The sequence below is a fragment of the Penaeus vannamei genome, chromosome 26 (assembly GCF_042767895.1).
Source record: "Penaeus vannamei isolate JL-2024 chromosome 26, ASM4276789v1, whole genome shotgun sequence".
NCBI lineage: Eukaryota > Metazoa > Arthropoda > Malacostraca > Decapoda > Penaeidae > Penaeus > Penaeus vannamei.
In genome coordinates, this window is record NC_091574.1 from 27,327,443 (window position 1) to 27,342,442 (window position 15,000).

The window sequence follows — 15,000 nt, forward strand, 5'->3', positions numbered from 1 at the left end:
TTGACTATCTACAGTTGACTAATCATGCACTAACTACTAAGAACTATTTCTTCATGAGGCAACGGTTAATTTTCATTTTCTAGCTAACCTTAAATATTCTTTCGTGGGTTATCAAACGATATCGTAAGCGCATTTTTATAGAAATTAGGCCAAAATGAGCATTAAATTGTAGTGGTAAGATAACGAAATAATAAAACGTAAAAAACGATAAATTACCCGAGGGAAGAGAAGAAACGAAAGGAAAGTGAAAGAGAGAAAGAGATAATAGAAATGTATATATATTGAGAAAAAATAAATAAAGAGAGAAGAAAAATAACGGAATAACGAGTATCTGTTTTCTAACTAAATTTCTATGACACATTAAAGAAAAACACGAAAATTAGACGTAAAATTAGGACGAAAAAAATGAACGACTTGGCAACATGCGAAGAAGTCGACTATAAGAAGAAAATAAATTTGACGAAATTAAGAGAAAGAATAAGAAACGGAGAAAATTAATCAAGAAGTCAATTAAGAGAGATTAAAACAATTAAATGAAACACGATTGCTTTTTTTTGCTGACTAGATGGTAAGAGACGTCAATTACTACCTGTTAAATCTTGCTATGTAAATAAACGTGTAAGTGTTTCTTCGTTCACAAAACTTACTAAACGCTTCCTCTAGATTTTGAAGGCCAAAAGTCTCTTAAGGAACGCTGTAAAAATAATATTGGTTGTAGAAAATTTGTGACAAACACATTCGATTCAAACCCGTAAGAAAATGTATTTTTTTTTCTTACGCGTATCATAAGAGTCTAGCCGAAGCTGACCACACTCATGTTTAAACGAAGAAGTATGGAAATACAGATTAGGTATAAAAGAGAGGAGAGAAATGGGATAAGAATGTATGAAATCACCACAAAAATGGCGTAGCGTCTCCTCGGCCGTCGCTGCATCATTGCCGGACGAGGAAACCATAGAAAACGGGAATTTATTTTCCTTTTTATTCTTTTAAAAGCCTCAACACGGTCGCTTTACGGAGGGAACTGTCGTCACGTCGTATGTTTGATGAAAAAATCCACAGCCATGAATACTTACAAAAAAATCTACTAGACTTGGGAAATCTAATTTTTTCCCAAGGGAGTTTAAGGAAGTCTGAGGGATCTACGGGGAAACTATTCAATAGTGGAGGTATATACATAGTGTACTTTTCGTACATACATACCCCTCAAAAATGGGAGAAAGGGAGATAAAAAAAATCGTTGTTGATTTTTTTTTTTTTTTGAGGGAAGGTAGGGGATGTAACTCTGATTCTCAAAGGAGGTCAGATAAGTCCTTGATCATCGGAGGTCGAAAGGAAAAGGTCGATGGAATGGAGAAGGATTTGCAATGGTCAAACTCAGTGCAACCCGCTCCAGAATTGCAAAGGGGGTGCTCGGTACATGCGGTAAGGTTGCACCGAGAATTGACCAAAGGCAACGGTCCATGTCCATCAAGTCCTGACAATTTGAGTTCACGTCAGGATATCTGAGAGCCAAAAAAAAGGAATTCTAACGTGCACTTGCTCTTCCCGTGCCGTATCCTTTTTGCATCTTTGAAAATTATATACATTTCGTTTAATTACTTACGCTTGAATATCAGTCCTTTTTTTTACTTGATGTCTTTGCAGAGCTTGACAAGGAAAGCTGTAAGAAAAATTCATGACGGAAAGGTTAATGCAGGGACAAACACAAACAGAAAACGAGGAATCACGCCTGGCAGAAAATGGGAAGGAGTTATCAGCAGGAAGAGAGAATGGGAAACATGCACCAGTCCACGAGGAAGGCTAGCACCCTCTCGCCACTAGTATGCCGTGAAAGTCTGATTGTTTGCGTGTGGTGTGCGAGTGCGTAAAATTAGTTCCAGGAGAGATAAATGTGGTATTCCTCATGGTGAGGATGTTGGTGTTTTTTTTAAAAAGTGGAAGGAATTATTCTAGACGCCAGCAGAAAGATATACATAGCGGTCTATTTCTACCGACAGAACATTGAAACATAGACTAGCAAAGATTATATATATTTAGTCAAGAATAATTGAAATAAATGGCTAAACAAAGAATCAGTAGCTCTTATTGTTATATAGTGACAGATCATTAGCTCAGAGCGCAATCGAAATGAAATATTTTTTAATGACACAATAATCCTGGAACAATAAGTAAATAAAAGATAAAAACATCTTTTTTTTAAAAGAGAATCAGATGTTCTTAAAGAATATCTGAAGTAATTTCATTTTTAAGATGACAGCATCGAACATGATTTTATCCTTTTAGTTATTCGTATTATCAACGTACATATACATAAGAAATATATATATATATATATATAGAAATAGAATAAAATGTGTAATTCAGAAAAGACAATAATATATATATATTTTTTATCCAAGAAACAGAAAATAAAAGAAATTGATTTTAAGATTTGCTCTCGAAATGGAATCAAGAAACAGAAAAAAATAATTTTAAGATTTGGTCTCGAAATGGAATGTAAAGACTGATTAAAAAAAAAATTCTTCGTAGCGAGCCCTCATAGACCTATATGGAAAAAGGGGGGGGGGAGGGGGGAGGTAGGGAGCAACCGGGCCAAAAGTGCTTTTAATCAATTTAATCAATCTGGGAAAATATGTGGAATTTAGACTTTAATTTCCCCTCCACAATGTTGATGTGGTGGAGGGGAGGGGGAGGGGGGAGGGGGAGCATTTACCGTAAGGGGGTGGGGGGGGCATGGAAGGGGGGGGTCACATTCCATAAAGAAGGGGGGAGGGATAAGAAAAATCACAAAAAAGGAGAGGAATGATGGAAAATTGAAAAAGAAAAACATTACCATAACTTTATTTTTGAATTCTCAAGAAAGCAAAAAAAAAAAAAAAAAAAAGTAAAAAAAAGGGTGATGAAGAAATAGCTAAAAATAGAAACTTACGTTCATAGGGAATGCATCCTTCTTCGTCTTCCTCGGGACAGCACTCCTTAAGGACGGGCTCCAACTCAGCCTTCTCAAGACGTTCACCTTGAAGGAGGGAGCAAGGAAGAAGGGTGAGTTTCAAGAGTGAGTTTCAAGAGTGAGTTTCAAGAGTGAGTGTGGAGGGTGAGTTTCAAGAGTGAGTTTCGAGGGTGAGTGTGGAGGGTGTTTCAAGAGTGAGTGTGGAGGGTGAGTGCCGAGGGTGAGTTTCAAGAGTGAGTTTCAAGTGAGTTTCGAGGGTGAATGTGGAGAGTGAGTTTCAAGAGTGAGTGTCGAGGATGAGCTTCAAGAGTGAGTATCGAGGGTGAGTGTCAAGGATGATGATGAGGCTAAATCACAAACGGTTGTAAAGTGTATTATTTACAAGAACGTTTGACGTGTATTACCGATGGTGATGATAATAAGGATGATTTTACAAGAGAAAAAAAAAAATCATCGAGTGGTTTTCATAGAGTGAAAATTATCTTGCAATAAAAATACCACCCGATATCACTATCAAATATATACAAACAAACAAAAAATATATATATACTTGAACAAACCAAACAGAACAAGAAGGAAACGTACCAAGGGACAGAAGAATATGCTCAAGTTCAGCATACATCATGGTGCCATTCTCAGCTTTGTCGTAAAGCTTCAGGACTTCCATGAAATCTTCGAAGGAGCCGGCATCCTTGTCCTTCTTGACCTGGGCGAAGATGGGCATGAATTCGTCGAGCTTAATCATCTTCTCCTTCCTCTTCTCCTTGCCTCCGACCTTCTCGATCACGGCCAGGGTCGGGTTCAGGTTAAGGGCACGCAGGCAGTCGCCAATGTAGTAGGCATCCATGGTGCCATTACCCTCGAAGTCATAGATGGAGAAGGCGAATTTCACCCCTGGGGGAGCGGAGGGAAAGCGGGAGAAAGAGGGGGAAAGGAGGAGAAAGAGAGAGGAAGGGGAAGGGGTGAGGAGGGGAGGGGAGAAAGAGAGGAAAGGGAGAGAAACGGGGGAAAGAGAGATAAGGGGGAAGAGAGAGGAGGGGGAAGGGGAGAAAGAGAGGAAAGAGGGAGAATGAGAGGAGAGGGAGGAGGAGGGGAGGGGAGAAAGAGAGGAAAGGGGGAGAGAAGGGGGTGAGAGAGAGAAAAGAGGAGAGGGGAAAGAGAGAAGACGGGGTAGAAAGAGAGAAAAGGGGAGAGATAAAGAGAGATTAGAGAGGAGACAGGGAAATAGAGGTTAAGAGAGAGAATGTTGAAATTGCGAGAGAGCAGGGTAAAGGGCGAGGAAGAGAGAAAAAGAGAGAAAATATACGTTAATTCTGACCCTTAAACGTTTCACTGTATAAACGTACATACATACGTACGTACCTACACACATATGTACAGACATACATATATGCATATACGCATACATACATATGTATATATATATGTATGTATGTATGTATGTATGTATGTATGTATGCATATGTATATATATACATATATATGTATGTATATACATATATACATATGCACACACATACATATATATTTGCTTACATATACGTATGTATGTATTCATGTATGTGCTCTATCAAGAGTTCCTTGTAGTTTGCTTTTAAAATTGACTTTTTGAAGTGAATCAAATGAGCAAAAACCTGTCAAAAACGCCTCAATTCTTCCAATTCGACCTCGGGAAGTAGTCTACGGCCTTCGGTGCCAGCTTTCACAACCGCCCTCGACTGTTAATTTTTTTCTTCTTCAAACAAGTAAAAAAAAAACCAAAGTCCTCAATTCCACCTATTTTCTGATACTTGAACTAAATGGAAATATATGAAAAAAAAGAATCGCATAATGGAAAAGAAAAAGAAAGTTAAGTCATATTGCATAACTTCTCGAGACGATCTTTGAAGCAGGATGGAATGTCTCGGCGTTCAGCATGGTTGGCACCGGCCTCTCAGCTGGCCGGCCTCACCCCCGCATTCTGGCATCCTTGGCACAGCGGCTCCCCCTCCTATCAGGTAACGCCGGGAATAGTGCCATGTAGTGCCACGCCTTATAAGGGCCACGTTTCCTAACTCTCCTTGTAGGTTGCCGGTTACTAATATGGCCATTGTTTTCACCGCAACGGAACGGGTCGAAGGGTTGTTTGAGGGTGTAACTATGGCGACGATGTGAGATAAGTGGTTGTTAGGTAGTTATCTAAAGACGGATATTTAAGTGGTCGGTACGGTATGTTTTTTTTCGGAAAATGAGGTTATTTGATGTTTGAAGAGCAAGGAAATGCCGATGTAAATTATATCGCTGGTTGAAAGATATTAAGAAAAAAAAAATGTATCGTCAGTTACATGAAACGTTTCTTTGGCTTTCCTTTAGAAACTTGAAAGTAAATCGACTGTAATGGAGTCATAAGACGTTTAGAAGTGAAAGGGAATATGTGAATTTACGAAGGACTTGATCGAATTCCTTTTCAATGAATAAAAATCTTTTGCTCTTTAAAATACCGAAAGTGCTTTGAGAATTAGACACAATTCACAGCCTTGACTAAACATCCAGCGACAAAAAGAAAAGTAGAACAAGATGATGATTATCAGTCTCGGAATGCCATGTGCCGCGGTGCCATTCCACGGGCTTGGCACCTGAGTCATGCCAATGCCCCGCGGCAGGTTGGGGCAGCCGGGAGCCGCTCGGAGCCGCCTCGCCCCGATGGGTATTTTTAGTACCTGCCGGCACGCGTGCGAGTGAGCGCGGGGGGGGGGGGGCACGCGATGGGGGGCGGGTGGGGGACGTCCTTGCTTCGTGCCATGTCTAACGCAACTTTGTTTTTGTTTTTCTTTGTATTTTTGTCTTTGTTACATTCCCAAGGCCGAATTGGTCGAGTGTGAGTCATTGAAAAGAGGAAATGGGAATTCTAATTTGTTATATATATATATATATATATATATATATATATATATATATATATATATATATATATATATATATATATATACATATATATGTAAGTATTGGGCTATTAGGTGAAATTATGTGTATGGATGAATTTGTGAGAACTTCGATAACATATCAGCCAGGTGTTGTGTGAATGAACCAATTTGCAGAATGAGTTCGGATGGTTTTTGACTACAAGGCGGAAGAGGAGGGGGGGGGCACGTGTGGGGGGCAGGATGGGGGAGACTCAAATGTGTGTTGTAGGAGGGGGTGAAATGGGGGGGGGGGAGTTATGGCTGTAGTCCAGAACCCGCCTTGTTGTAGGAAGGGGCGGGGCTAATTGTAACCGTAGTAGTACTAGCCGTTTAAAAATTGGTCATTTTTGGGCATTTTACGGTTAAATGTCTTTTCTTTTTTTACGTTATCTTTGATTATTTTTTTGATCTGTTCATTCTGAGGAGTGCGTACTGTATGGTCTTTGTTTTAGTGGTGTAGCGAGTGATAATGAGCGTGATAGAGAATTTTACTTGGTATAACAGTAAGGGGCATGTGTGTAAAGTTTAAAATGGTGCTGGTTTTACTTTTAACAAATGGCAATTATCGTGGTGTGGATGTCTTACTGCCCTGATCTCAAAGGGAGATATAGCGTCAGGTTTACATATACCGTGACAGCTATTTTGAGTTCAAGTTGTGAATATAATTGTTAATATCATCAAAATAGGTTTTAGGTATATCTTAGCCGTTGGTGTATGTGACTGATTTGTGGTGTGACTGAATTCTTTGAAAAGGTGGTGACTGATCTGTGATGACTGACCGAATTCTTTACAAAAGTGATGACTGATTTTTTTAAAGGTGACAAATCTGTGCTGACTGACTGATTTTTTTGGAAAGGTGTTGACTGATCTGTGGTGACTGACTGAATTCTTTAAAAGGGCGACGATGACTTTGGGTTATGGTTATGAGTTGTGATTTGTTATCCTGTTCGTCTTCACTACTTACTCTCAACATCACGAGCACTGAGATCCGCGGCCTGGGGAAGGAAAGAGAAAAAAAATTGTAAGAAAAAAAATCAAAAGGAAGAGAAACCAGAAAACAGAAATGTAAGCAAAGATAAGGCGACTCTATTGAATTAATTTAAGAAGAAGAAAACAAAACACAAAAGAACAAGCTTATAATGATATGATAGAGCTATTTGGTAACTAGAAGCAAATGACTTGCAATTTAGTGGTAGTGCTAGTTTCCAAGTTAATTAATTTTTTTTCAAAGGAAACTCATGATTAGAGCTCTTGGTGAGGGGCTGATGGTTAAGTGAGGCAGCTGACTACCCACGAGAGCGTCGGCCTAAGTTCCGAAGAAGCTCATCAAGGCTCTACGAGTGACGACAGTTTCTGAAGGATTCTGCTGTGTCTACCATCAACAAGCTCAATCTCTAAGTTGTGTCTTGTAAGAAGTCCACTTCCTGTGAAGGACTCGGCGAAGGAGCAAGACAACGCCATCCTTGCAGTCACTCATTGGGGTCAAAATCACTGCGCTGAATATGGGATGAACGGACTTAAAATGCCGTTGCATCTCGAGTCACACAAGTGCAGTATTCTTAAGTACGCTTATCATCACTGGGAGAGCAGGGCTGGGACTAGCAGCCGCAGCGGACAAGAAAATCCACGCAGGAGGACTCCAAGTTTCACTAGCGCTCAGGATGCGTGTATGGGACTTCGTGTAGGCACGTTCAACACTAGCTTAGGCACTATACAATCCAAAACGGGCACGGGATCTTCACCATGATGTTTGCAGTCACTTAAGAATCGTGTGATGTATCCAACAGTTGAACACTAGGAGCTTCTTCACTTACCATTTTGTTTTAGCCTCTAGCACACCACGTGAACGGGGCAAAAGGCAGACCTGAAGTGACTACTGCTTCAACGTTGCGCGTTAATTTTATACTTAGTAGAGGGCGCTGCGGTCGTTGCCAACGGTGGTATTTTTGGCCGGAATGTCTGTCCGGGTTACATTGTCTAATCCTGGCGGCGGGCGGCAGGCGGCGGAGAGGGGGCCAGCCTAAACGGGCGCGCGCACCCTCCAAAAGGAAACTTGAGCCTTGGGGTCTTCGGCGAGAGGGAGCTTCAGGCGGCCGCGACCCCGCCAGTGTCCGCCGGTCGTCCACGCCGTCGCCCGGAGGAGGGGAGCCATTTCGCGCGCCGGAGGAACCCCAGGGGCGCCGAGGGGAAGGGAAAGCCCGAGTCCTTCTGTAGGAGGAGAGAAAAACACGTCCTCTGACGATTTACCTTCTCCGGGAATACGACTCTCACACGACCACTCGCAGGGGCGTTTCCGGCAGGTCCCGAGGGGAAAAGGGGGCGGGAGGGAAACGACCCGTCGACGACCACGTGGCAGCGATATAACCGCCCCGAATGCAATCACGCCCTCGCACCACACACTCGACAATCACCCCCGAGCGTCACCTCCTCCTCCTCCTTCTCCTCCTCGACGTCGACCGCACGAGCGAAGTAAAACACGGCACGGGACTTGACGTGAATTTCCGAACTCTTCCCACCTTCAGGGGCGTTCTCTCGCGCCCTTCAGGAGGACCACGTGCATGCAACAGCGGAGTGGGAGCGGGGTAGGCGTGGTTGCAAGACGTGGGGCTGTGAGGCGCGTGAATCACAGGCGGGGATGTGCAAGAGAGAGAGAGAGAGAGAGACATGCGGTAGATAGACAGAGACAGAGAAATATGTTAATGGAGCATAAGAGAGAGAGAGAGAGAGAGAGAGAGAGAGAGAGAGAGAGAGAGAGAGAGAGAGAGAGAGAGAGAGAGAGAGAGAGAGAGAGAAACATGATGTACATAGACAGAGACAGAGAAATATGTTAATGGAGCATAAGAGAGAGAGAGAGAGAGAGAGAGAGAGAGAGAGAGAGAGAGAGAGAGAGAGAGAGAGAGAGAGAGAGAGAGAGAGAGAGAGAGAGAGAGGTGAAAAATGTAACTTTATATCTGTTTCTGTTTGTATATTTCTCTGATTCTCTCTCTCTCTCTCTCTCTCTCTCTCTCTCTCTCTCTCTCTCTCTCTCTCTCTCTCTCTCTCTCTCTCTCTCTCTCTCACGCTCTATTAATATAACTCCGTCTCTCTGTCTACCTACCCTACGTTTCTCTCTCTCTCTCTTTCTCTCTCTCTCTCTCTCTCTCTCTCTCTCTCTCTCTCTCTCTCTCTCTCTCTCTCTCTCTCTCTCTCTCTCTCTCTCTCCTCGCTCTCGCTCTCTCTCTCTCTCTCTCTCTCTCTCTCTCTCTCTCCATGCTCTCTCTCTCTCTCTCTCTCTCTCTCTCTCTCATGCTCCATTAATATATTTCTCTGTCTCTTTCTACCCCATGTTTCTCTCTCTCTCTCTCTCTCTCTCTCACTGTGTATGTGTGTGTGCATGTATGTTTATCTCTTTCACTTTCCCCATTCCCTTTTCTATTCCTGCTTCCCTCTCCTTGCCCCCCTCTCCATCTTATCTTATCTCTCGTGTCCTTTTTTCTGTCTCACTTATGTTTTCTTGATAATTTTCATCTTGCTTTTCTTCGCAAAACATTCAACTACAGTCCTGTGTCCATCTCCAATTCCGTTTTTTATTTCACGCTTAATCGCTATTCTTTTTTTCCCTCGTTTTATAATCGGTAAATATGTTAACGGTGACTACTAAAGATAGCAGTTACTAAAATACTGTTAATGTCAGTATTGATGATGCTAAAATGTTGATAATGATGATGATGATAAGATTGATACTAATGGTAATGAAGGAGTGACTACTGACATTAGCAGTTACTAAAATACTGTTAATGTTAGTATTAATGATGCTGAAATATTGATGATGATGATGATGATGAAATTGATACTAATGGTAATGAATGATGGTGATGATAAATGGGATAAGAGATATGATAATAATCTAAAAAATGAAAACAAAACAACAACAGAAACAACAAAACACTATCTATAATGGTAGAAATGGTTAGATAAACTTAGATGATCATAACAATAACGAGGATGATGATTATGACGTTAAAAATTATGATGGAGAAATAACAGTGTTAACAACAAATGATCATGACAATAATAATGGGGAGGATAATTAATGTTAATCACAATAACAATGACAGAGTAAATACAATGCATAATAATAACAACATTTACGATGGTAGCGATAATGTGGATAAATATGGCAATACAAATAACGGTGAATAATAATATCGAGAAAAGTCGAAATAACAAAAGATAAAAACTATTATAACAGTAATGAAAATGATATCAACACTGATTATGAAGTGGTACTAGACACAGCAGTAGTTACCACAAAAATAATGATAAGATTAGTACACTGATCTCTTGAACAAAGCTAATGATATTAATTTGAAAACTGATATAAAGAGTATGCTGTTTAAAAAAACAGTAAAAGCAGTTAAGCCTATAACAACAATAAAGATATTTAAATGGCCATAAATAGAAATATAACACTGTCATAAACATTATTTTACTACCACATTCAGTATCATGGTAACCATCATATTCAGTGTACATCACATTTAATTATTTTTTTTATTATCCTTTTCTTTATTATCATTCTTTTTAAATAATTACATACTTATTTTGCAATTCTGGGAAGCCTAATATGATAAGTAATGATACTTGTATTTGATAACGAACATCATGAATCACTTGACAAATTATAATGACTGAATAGTGTCAATCATAATGAAAATGATAAAGCATTTTGTAATATCAGGAATAGCACAATAGTCAATAATTATTTAAAAAAGGTAATATTGATGATAACTTTGGTGATTTCGTCATTAATGATATAAACAGGAATGATAACAACCTTAATGGTGATAGTAGTAATGATAAATCATCATTGATTTTATATGAATTTATATTTATATTACTATTACGTTGACACAAATGTAAGACAACGATGATAATGCTAAATGAGAAAGAAATACATGCATCCAGTCACACAATATATATATATATATATATATATATATATATATATATATATATATATATATATATGCACACATATATAAATATAAATACATATATATATATATATATGTATATATATATATATATATATATATATATATATATATATATATATATATATATATATATACATATGTATGTATGTATGCACGTATGTATATATATATATATATATATATATATATATATATATATACATATGTATGTATGTATGCACGTATGTATATATACACATGTGTGTGTGTGTGTGTGTATTTGTTTGTATGTGAACATAGATATGTATATATATATATATATATATATATATATATATATATATATATGTGTGTGTGTGTGTGTGTGTGTGTGTGTGTGTGTGTGTGTGTGTATACATATATATGTATGGACATATATATGCATATATGTATATATACATATATATATATGCATGTATATATTCATATGTATATATGTATATATATATATACATATAAATGTAGGTATATATAAATGTATATGTATATACATACATATGTATATATATATACATATATATATATATACATATATATATATATATATGTATATATATATATATATATATATATATATATATATATATATATATATATATATATACGTGTGTGTGTGTGTGTGTGTGTGTGTGTGTGTGTCTGTGTGTGTGTGTGTCTGTGTGTGTGTGTGTGTGTGTGTGTGTGTGTGTGTGTGTATATATATATATATATATATATATATATATATATATATATATATATATATATATATATATATATATATATATATATGTACACATGAATATACATGAACATGTATGTGTGTTTGCATACAAATAATACTAATATTATATTTCGTTTATCATCATCACCATCACTATAGTTATGATATTTTTTATCAGAAATATTACTGCAATTATCCCCCTGCTCTCGGCCTCATCATATATGAACAGCTCTTATTTCAATAAATTTTATTTCAATAAATCTTATTAGATGGGTTGTTTATAATTTCTCTTGGTATTTTCGAATTCCTTCTTGTCTGGTGTTTTGATGATAAAAAAAGGAAAATGTTGTGAGAATTTTTATGTAACGTGGGTATAGTAGCTTTCGTATTTATATTATATCACGCTACCTATAAGTCTATATACTAAATTATAACACTGAAGTCCCGACCACGCGAGCATAAAATTAATTTAAGTTTTCAGCCTAAACAGCCATTTCATTCTTAATTTTTAACAATCATTTTTTTTTTTACCTTTACAAAATCTAATTCATTCTCTTCGTATCCTTCATCTTTAACAACCATGTTCTCTATTTTTCATTTTTATTTTTACCCTTAAAAAATCTAATTCATTCCCTTCGTTTGAAAATTCGCCGAAGACCTACATAGGCCTACACGCTCCGACCCGCATCCACGGCCCAAGGAAAATATTTTTCACCTGACCCTGCTGGCCAGTTGGAGGGGGTGGGGGGAGGAGGGGGGTAGGAGGGGGTATTTTGGGGTGGGTGGGAGAGGGGGTCGAAGAGGGTAGGGGAATGGGGAGGGTAAGGGGGGGTGAGGTTAGGGGAAAGAGGGCAAGGAGGGGGGGAAGGGTGGGGGTGGGGAGCGGGAAGCGGAGGAAGGAGGGTTAGAGCGGGGAGGGGGGTGAGGAAAAGGAGGAGGAGGGAAGCGAGGGTAGTGGGTGAGGGGGAAGGGGGTTGGGGGGACCCTGTGGTGTGCACGTTTGGGAAGAGGTCTATAGTTAGGAAAGTGTCTGCAAGCGAGTAGAATGCGGGCCGGCGCGCCCGCACCACCAGCAGTTCTTTCAGGGCGGTAAGGGAGGAGAGAGAGAGGGGGAGGGGGGTAAAGGGAGGGAGGGAGGAAGGGAAATGGAGGTGAAGGGAGGGAGGGAGACGAGAGGGGGGGTGAAGGGGAGGGAGGGAGGAAGGAAGAAATGGAGGTGAAGGAGAGGGAGGAGAGAGGGAGGGTGGGGTGAAGGGAGAGGAGGGAGGAAGGGAAATGGAGGTGAAAGGAAGAGAGGGAGAGAGAGGGAGGGGGTGGAAGGGAGGGAGGAGGAGGGAGGAAATGGAGGGAGAGAGAGGGGCGGGTAAAGGAGGGAGGGAGGTGAAGGGAAATGGAGGTGAAGGGGAAAGGGAGGGAGAGTGCTGAGGTAGGTTGGAGGGTGAGAGAAGAGAAGTGGAGGTGAGAGGAGAAAGGGAGGGTTTGAGAGAGAGAGAGAGAGAGAGAGAGGGGAGTGAGAGGGAGGGAGGGGAAGGAAGGGAAATGGAGGGTGAAGGGAGGCAGGGAGGAGGGAGGGAAAGTGGAGGTGAAGGAAAGGAGGGAGGAGAGAGAAGGAAGGGAGGTGAAGGGAGGGAGGGAGGGAGGGAATGAGGAAGGTTATGAAAGGGAGAGTACAAGAGAGGATGGTGGGGTAAGAAGGAGAGGGTAGGAAGGAAGGGAAGGGGGCAAAGAGGAAGGAAGGAAGGATGATGAAAGTAGGGAGGGTTAGAGATGAAGGGGGAAGGGAGGGGAGGAGGGAAGGTTTGAGGATGGAGAGAGAAAGGGAGGGAGGGGAAGGTCCAGGGAAGACAGAGGAAGGGAGGGTAGGATAAGGGAGAGGGAGTGTAGGAGATGTGGAGGGAAAATAGGGAGGGAGTGATAGAATACGGGAAGAGATGGAGAGAAGGCAAGGAGGGAGAGGAGGAGATGGAGGGAAGAAGAGATAGAGAGAAGGAGAGGAGGGAGGGTAGGAGATGGAGGGAAGATAGGGAGAGAGGATAGAAGATGGGAAAAGATAGAGAGAAAGAAAGGAGGAAGGGTAGGAGATGGAGAGAAGATAGAGAGGGACGAAAAAAGCGACAGAGTTGAAGAGATGGGGATAAAGAGAAGGAGAGAGGAAGAGATGGAGGAGATAGAAGAAAACGAAGGTGGAGATGAAGAAAGGAAGAGATGAGATAGAAAGATAAAGATAAAGATAAAGAGAAGGAGGGAGGAAGAGATAGAGGAGATAGAAGAAAACGAAAGTGGAGATGAAGAAAGGAAGAGATGAGATAGGGGCTGAGGTTAGAAGAGGGCGTCACGAAGATAGGGGATGGGGTTGGGGGGAAGGGGAGCGCTGCTGAATGGGGGATGGATTTGGGGAAAGAGGGCGTAAATACAAGACCATGGGGGATGGGGTTAGGGGAAGGGGAGCGTCACGAATGGGGGATAGTAGCTAAGCCAGCAGCAGGCGAAAGAGGCAGTCACGAATGAGGGGATGGGGTTAGGAACGCTAGAGGCGTCACAGAAAGGGAAGTATGAGGTTGGGGGAAGCGGGGGCGTGCACGAATAGGGGATGGAGTTGGGGGAAGGGGAGGCGATACGAATGGGGGATAGGGCTGTGGGGGAAGGGAGACATTACTGAATAGGGGATGGGGTTGGGGGGAAGGAAGGGGGCGTCACGAATGGGGGATGGGGGTTGGGGGGAAGTGGGGGGCGTCACGAATGAGGGGATGGGGTTTGGGGGGAAGGGGGCGTCATGAATGGGGGATGGGGTTGGGGAGGGCGTCTGAATGGGGGATGGGATACAGGGGGAAGGGGGCGTCACGAATGGGGGATGGGGGTTGGGGGGGGAAGTGGGGCGTCACGAATGGGGGATGGGGTTGGGGGGAAGGGGGGGCGTCACGAATGGGGGATGGGGTTGGGGGGAAGGGGGGGCGTCACGAATGGGGGATGGGGTTGGGGGGGAAGGAGAGAGGGCGTCACGAATGGGGGATGGAGTTGGGGGGAAGGGGGCGTGCAGAATGGGGAGAGGGGTTGGGGGAAGAGGGCGCCACGAATGAGGATCGGGTTGGGGGAAGGGGGGCGTCACGAATAGGGGGATGGGGTTGGGGGGAAGGGGGGGGCGTCACGAATGGGGGATGGGGTTGGGGGAAGTGGGGGCGTCACGAATGGGGGATGGGGTTGGGGGGAAGGAGACGTCAGCGAATGGGGATGGGGTTGGGGGAAAGAGGGCATTACGAATGGGGGATGGGGTTGGGGGGGAAGGGGGGGCGTCACGAATGGGGGATGGGGTTGGGTGGAAGGCGGGGCGTCACGAATGGGGGATGGGGTTGGGGGGGGAAAGGGGGGCGTCACGAATGGGGAAGGGAGGGCGTCTGGGCTGGGGGA

General features: G+C 42.1%; 1 protein-coding gene across 4 annotated transcripts in view; it reads right to left on the bottom strand.

Annotated features, from left to right (window-relative positions):
* The window catches only part of LOC113822686 (myosin light chain 1), a 9,047-nt gene extending 1,157 nt beyond the window's left edge, over positions 1-7,890 (bottom strand). Inside the window, exons 1-6 of one of the 4 annotated variants that reach the window (XR_011399614.1) lie at positions 7,710-7,837; positions 6,860-6,890; positions 3,539-3,847; positions 2,933-3,019; positions 1,607-1,663; positions 648-694 (exon numbers count right to left, since the gene is read on the bottom strand). Coding sequence is in view for 3 of the 4 variants with exons in the window: in XM_027375216.2 (XP_027231017.1) it covers positions 660-694; positions 2,933-3,019; positions 3,539-3,847; positions 6,860-6,890; positions 7,710-7,712 (465 nt within the window). In the remaining variant the exon portion in view is untranslated. Of the gene's footprint in view, positions 1-647; positions 695-1,606; positions 1,664-2,932; positions 3,020-3,538; positions 3,848-6,859; positions 6,891-7,709 lie in introns of all 4 variants that reach the window. The other 3 variants (XM_027375216.2, XM_027375215.2, XM_027375218.2) reach the window with 3 other exon arrangements.
* Positions 7,891-15,000: the final 7,110 nt, after the last annotated feature.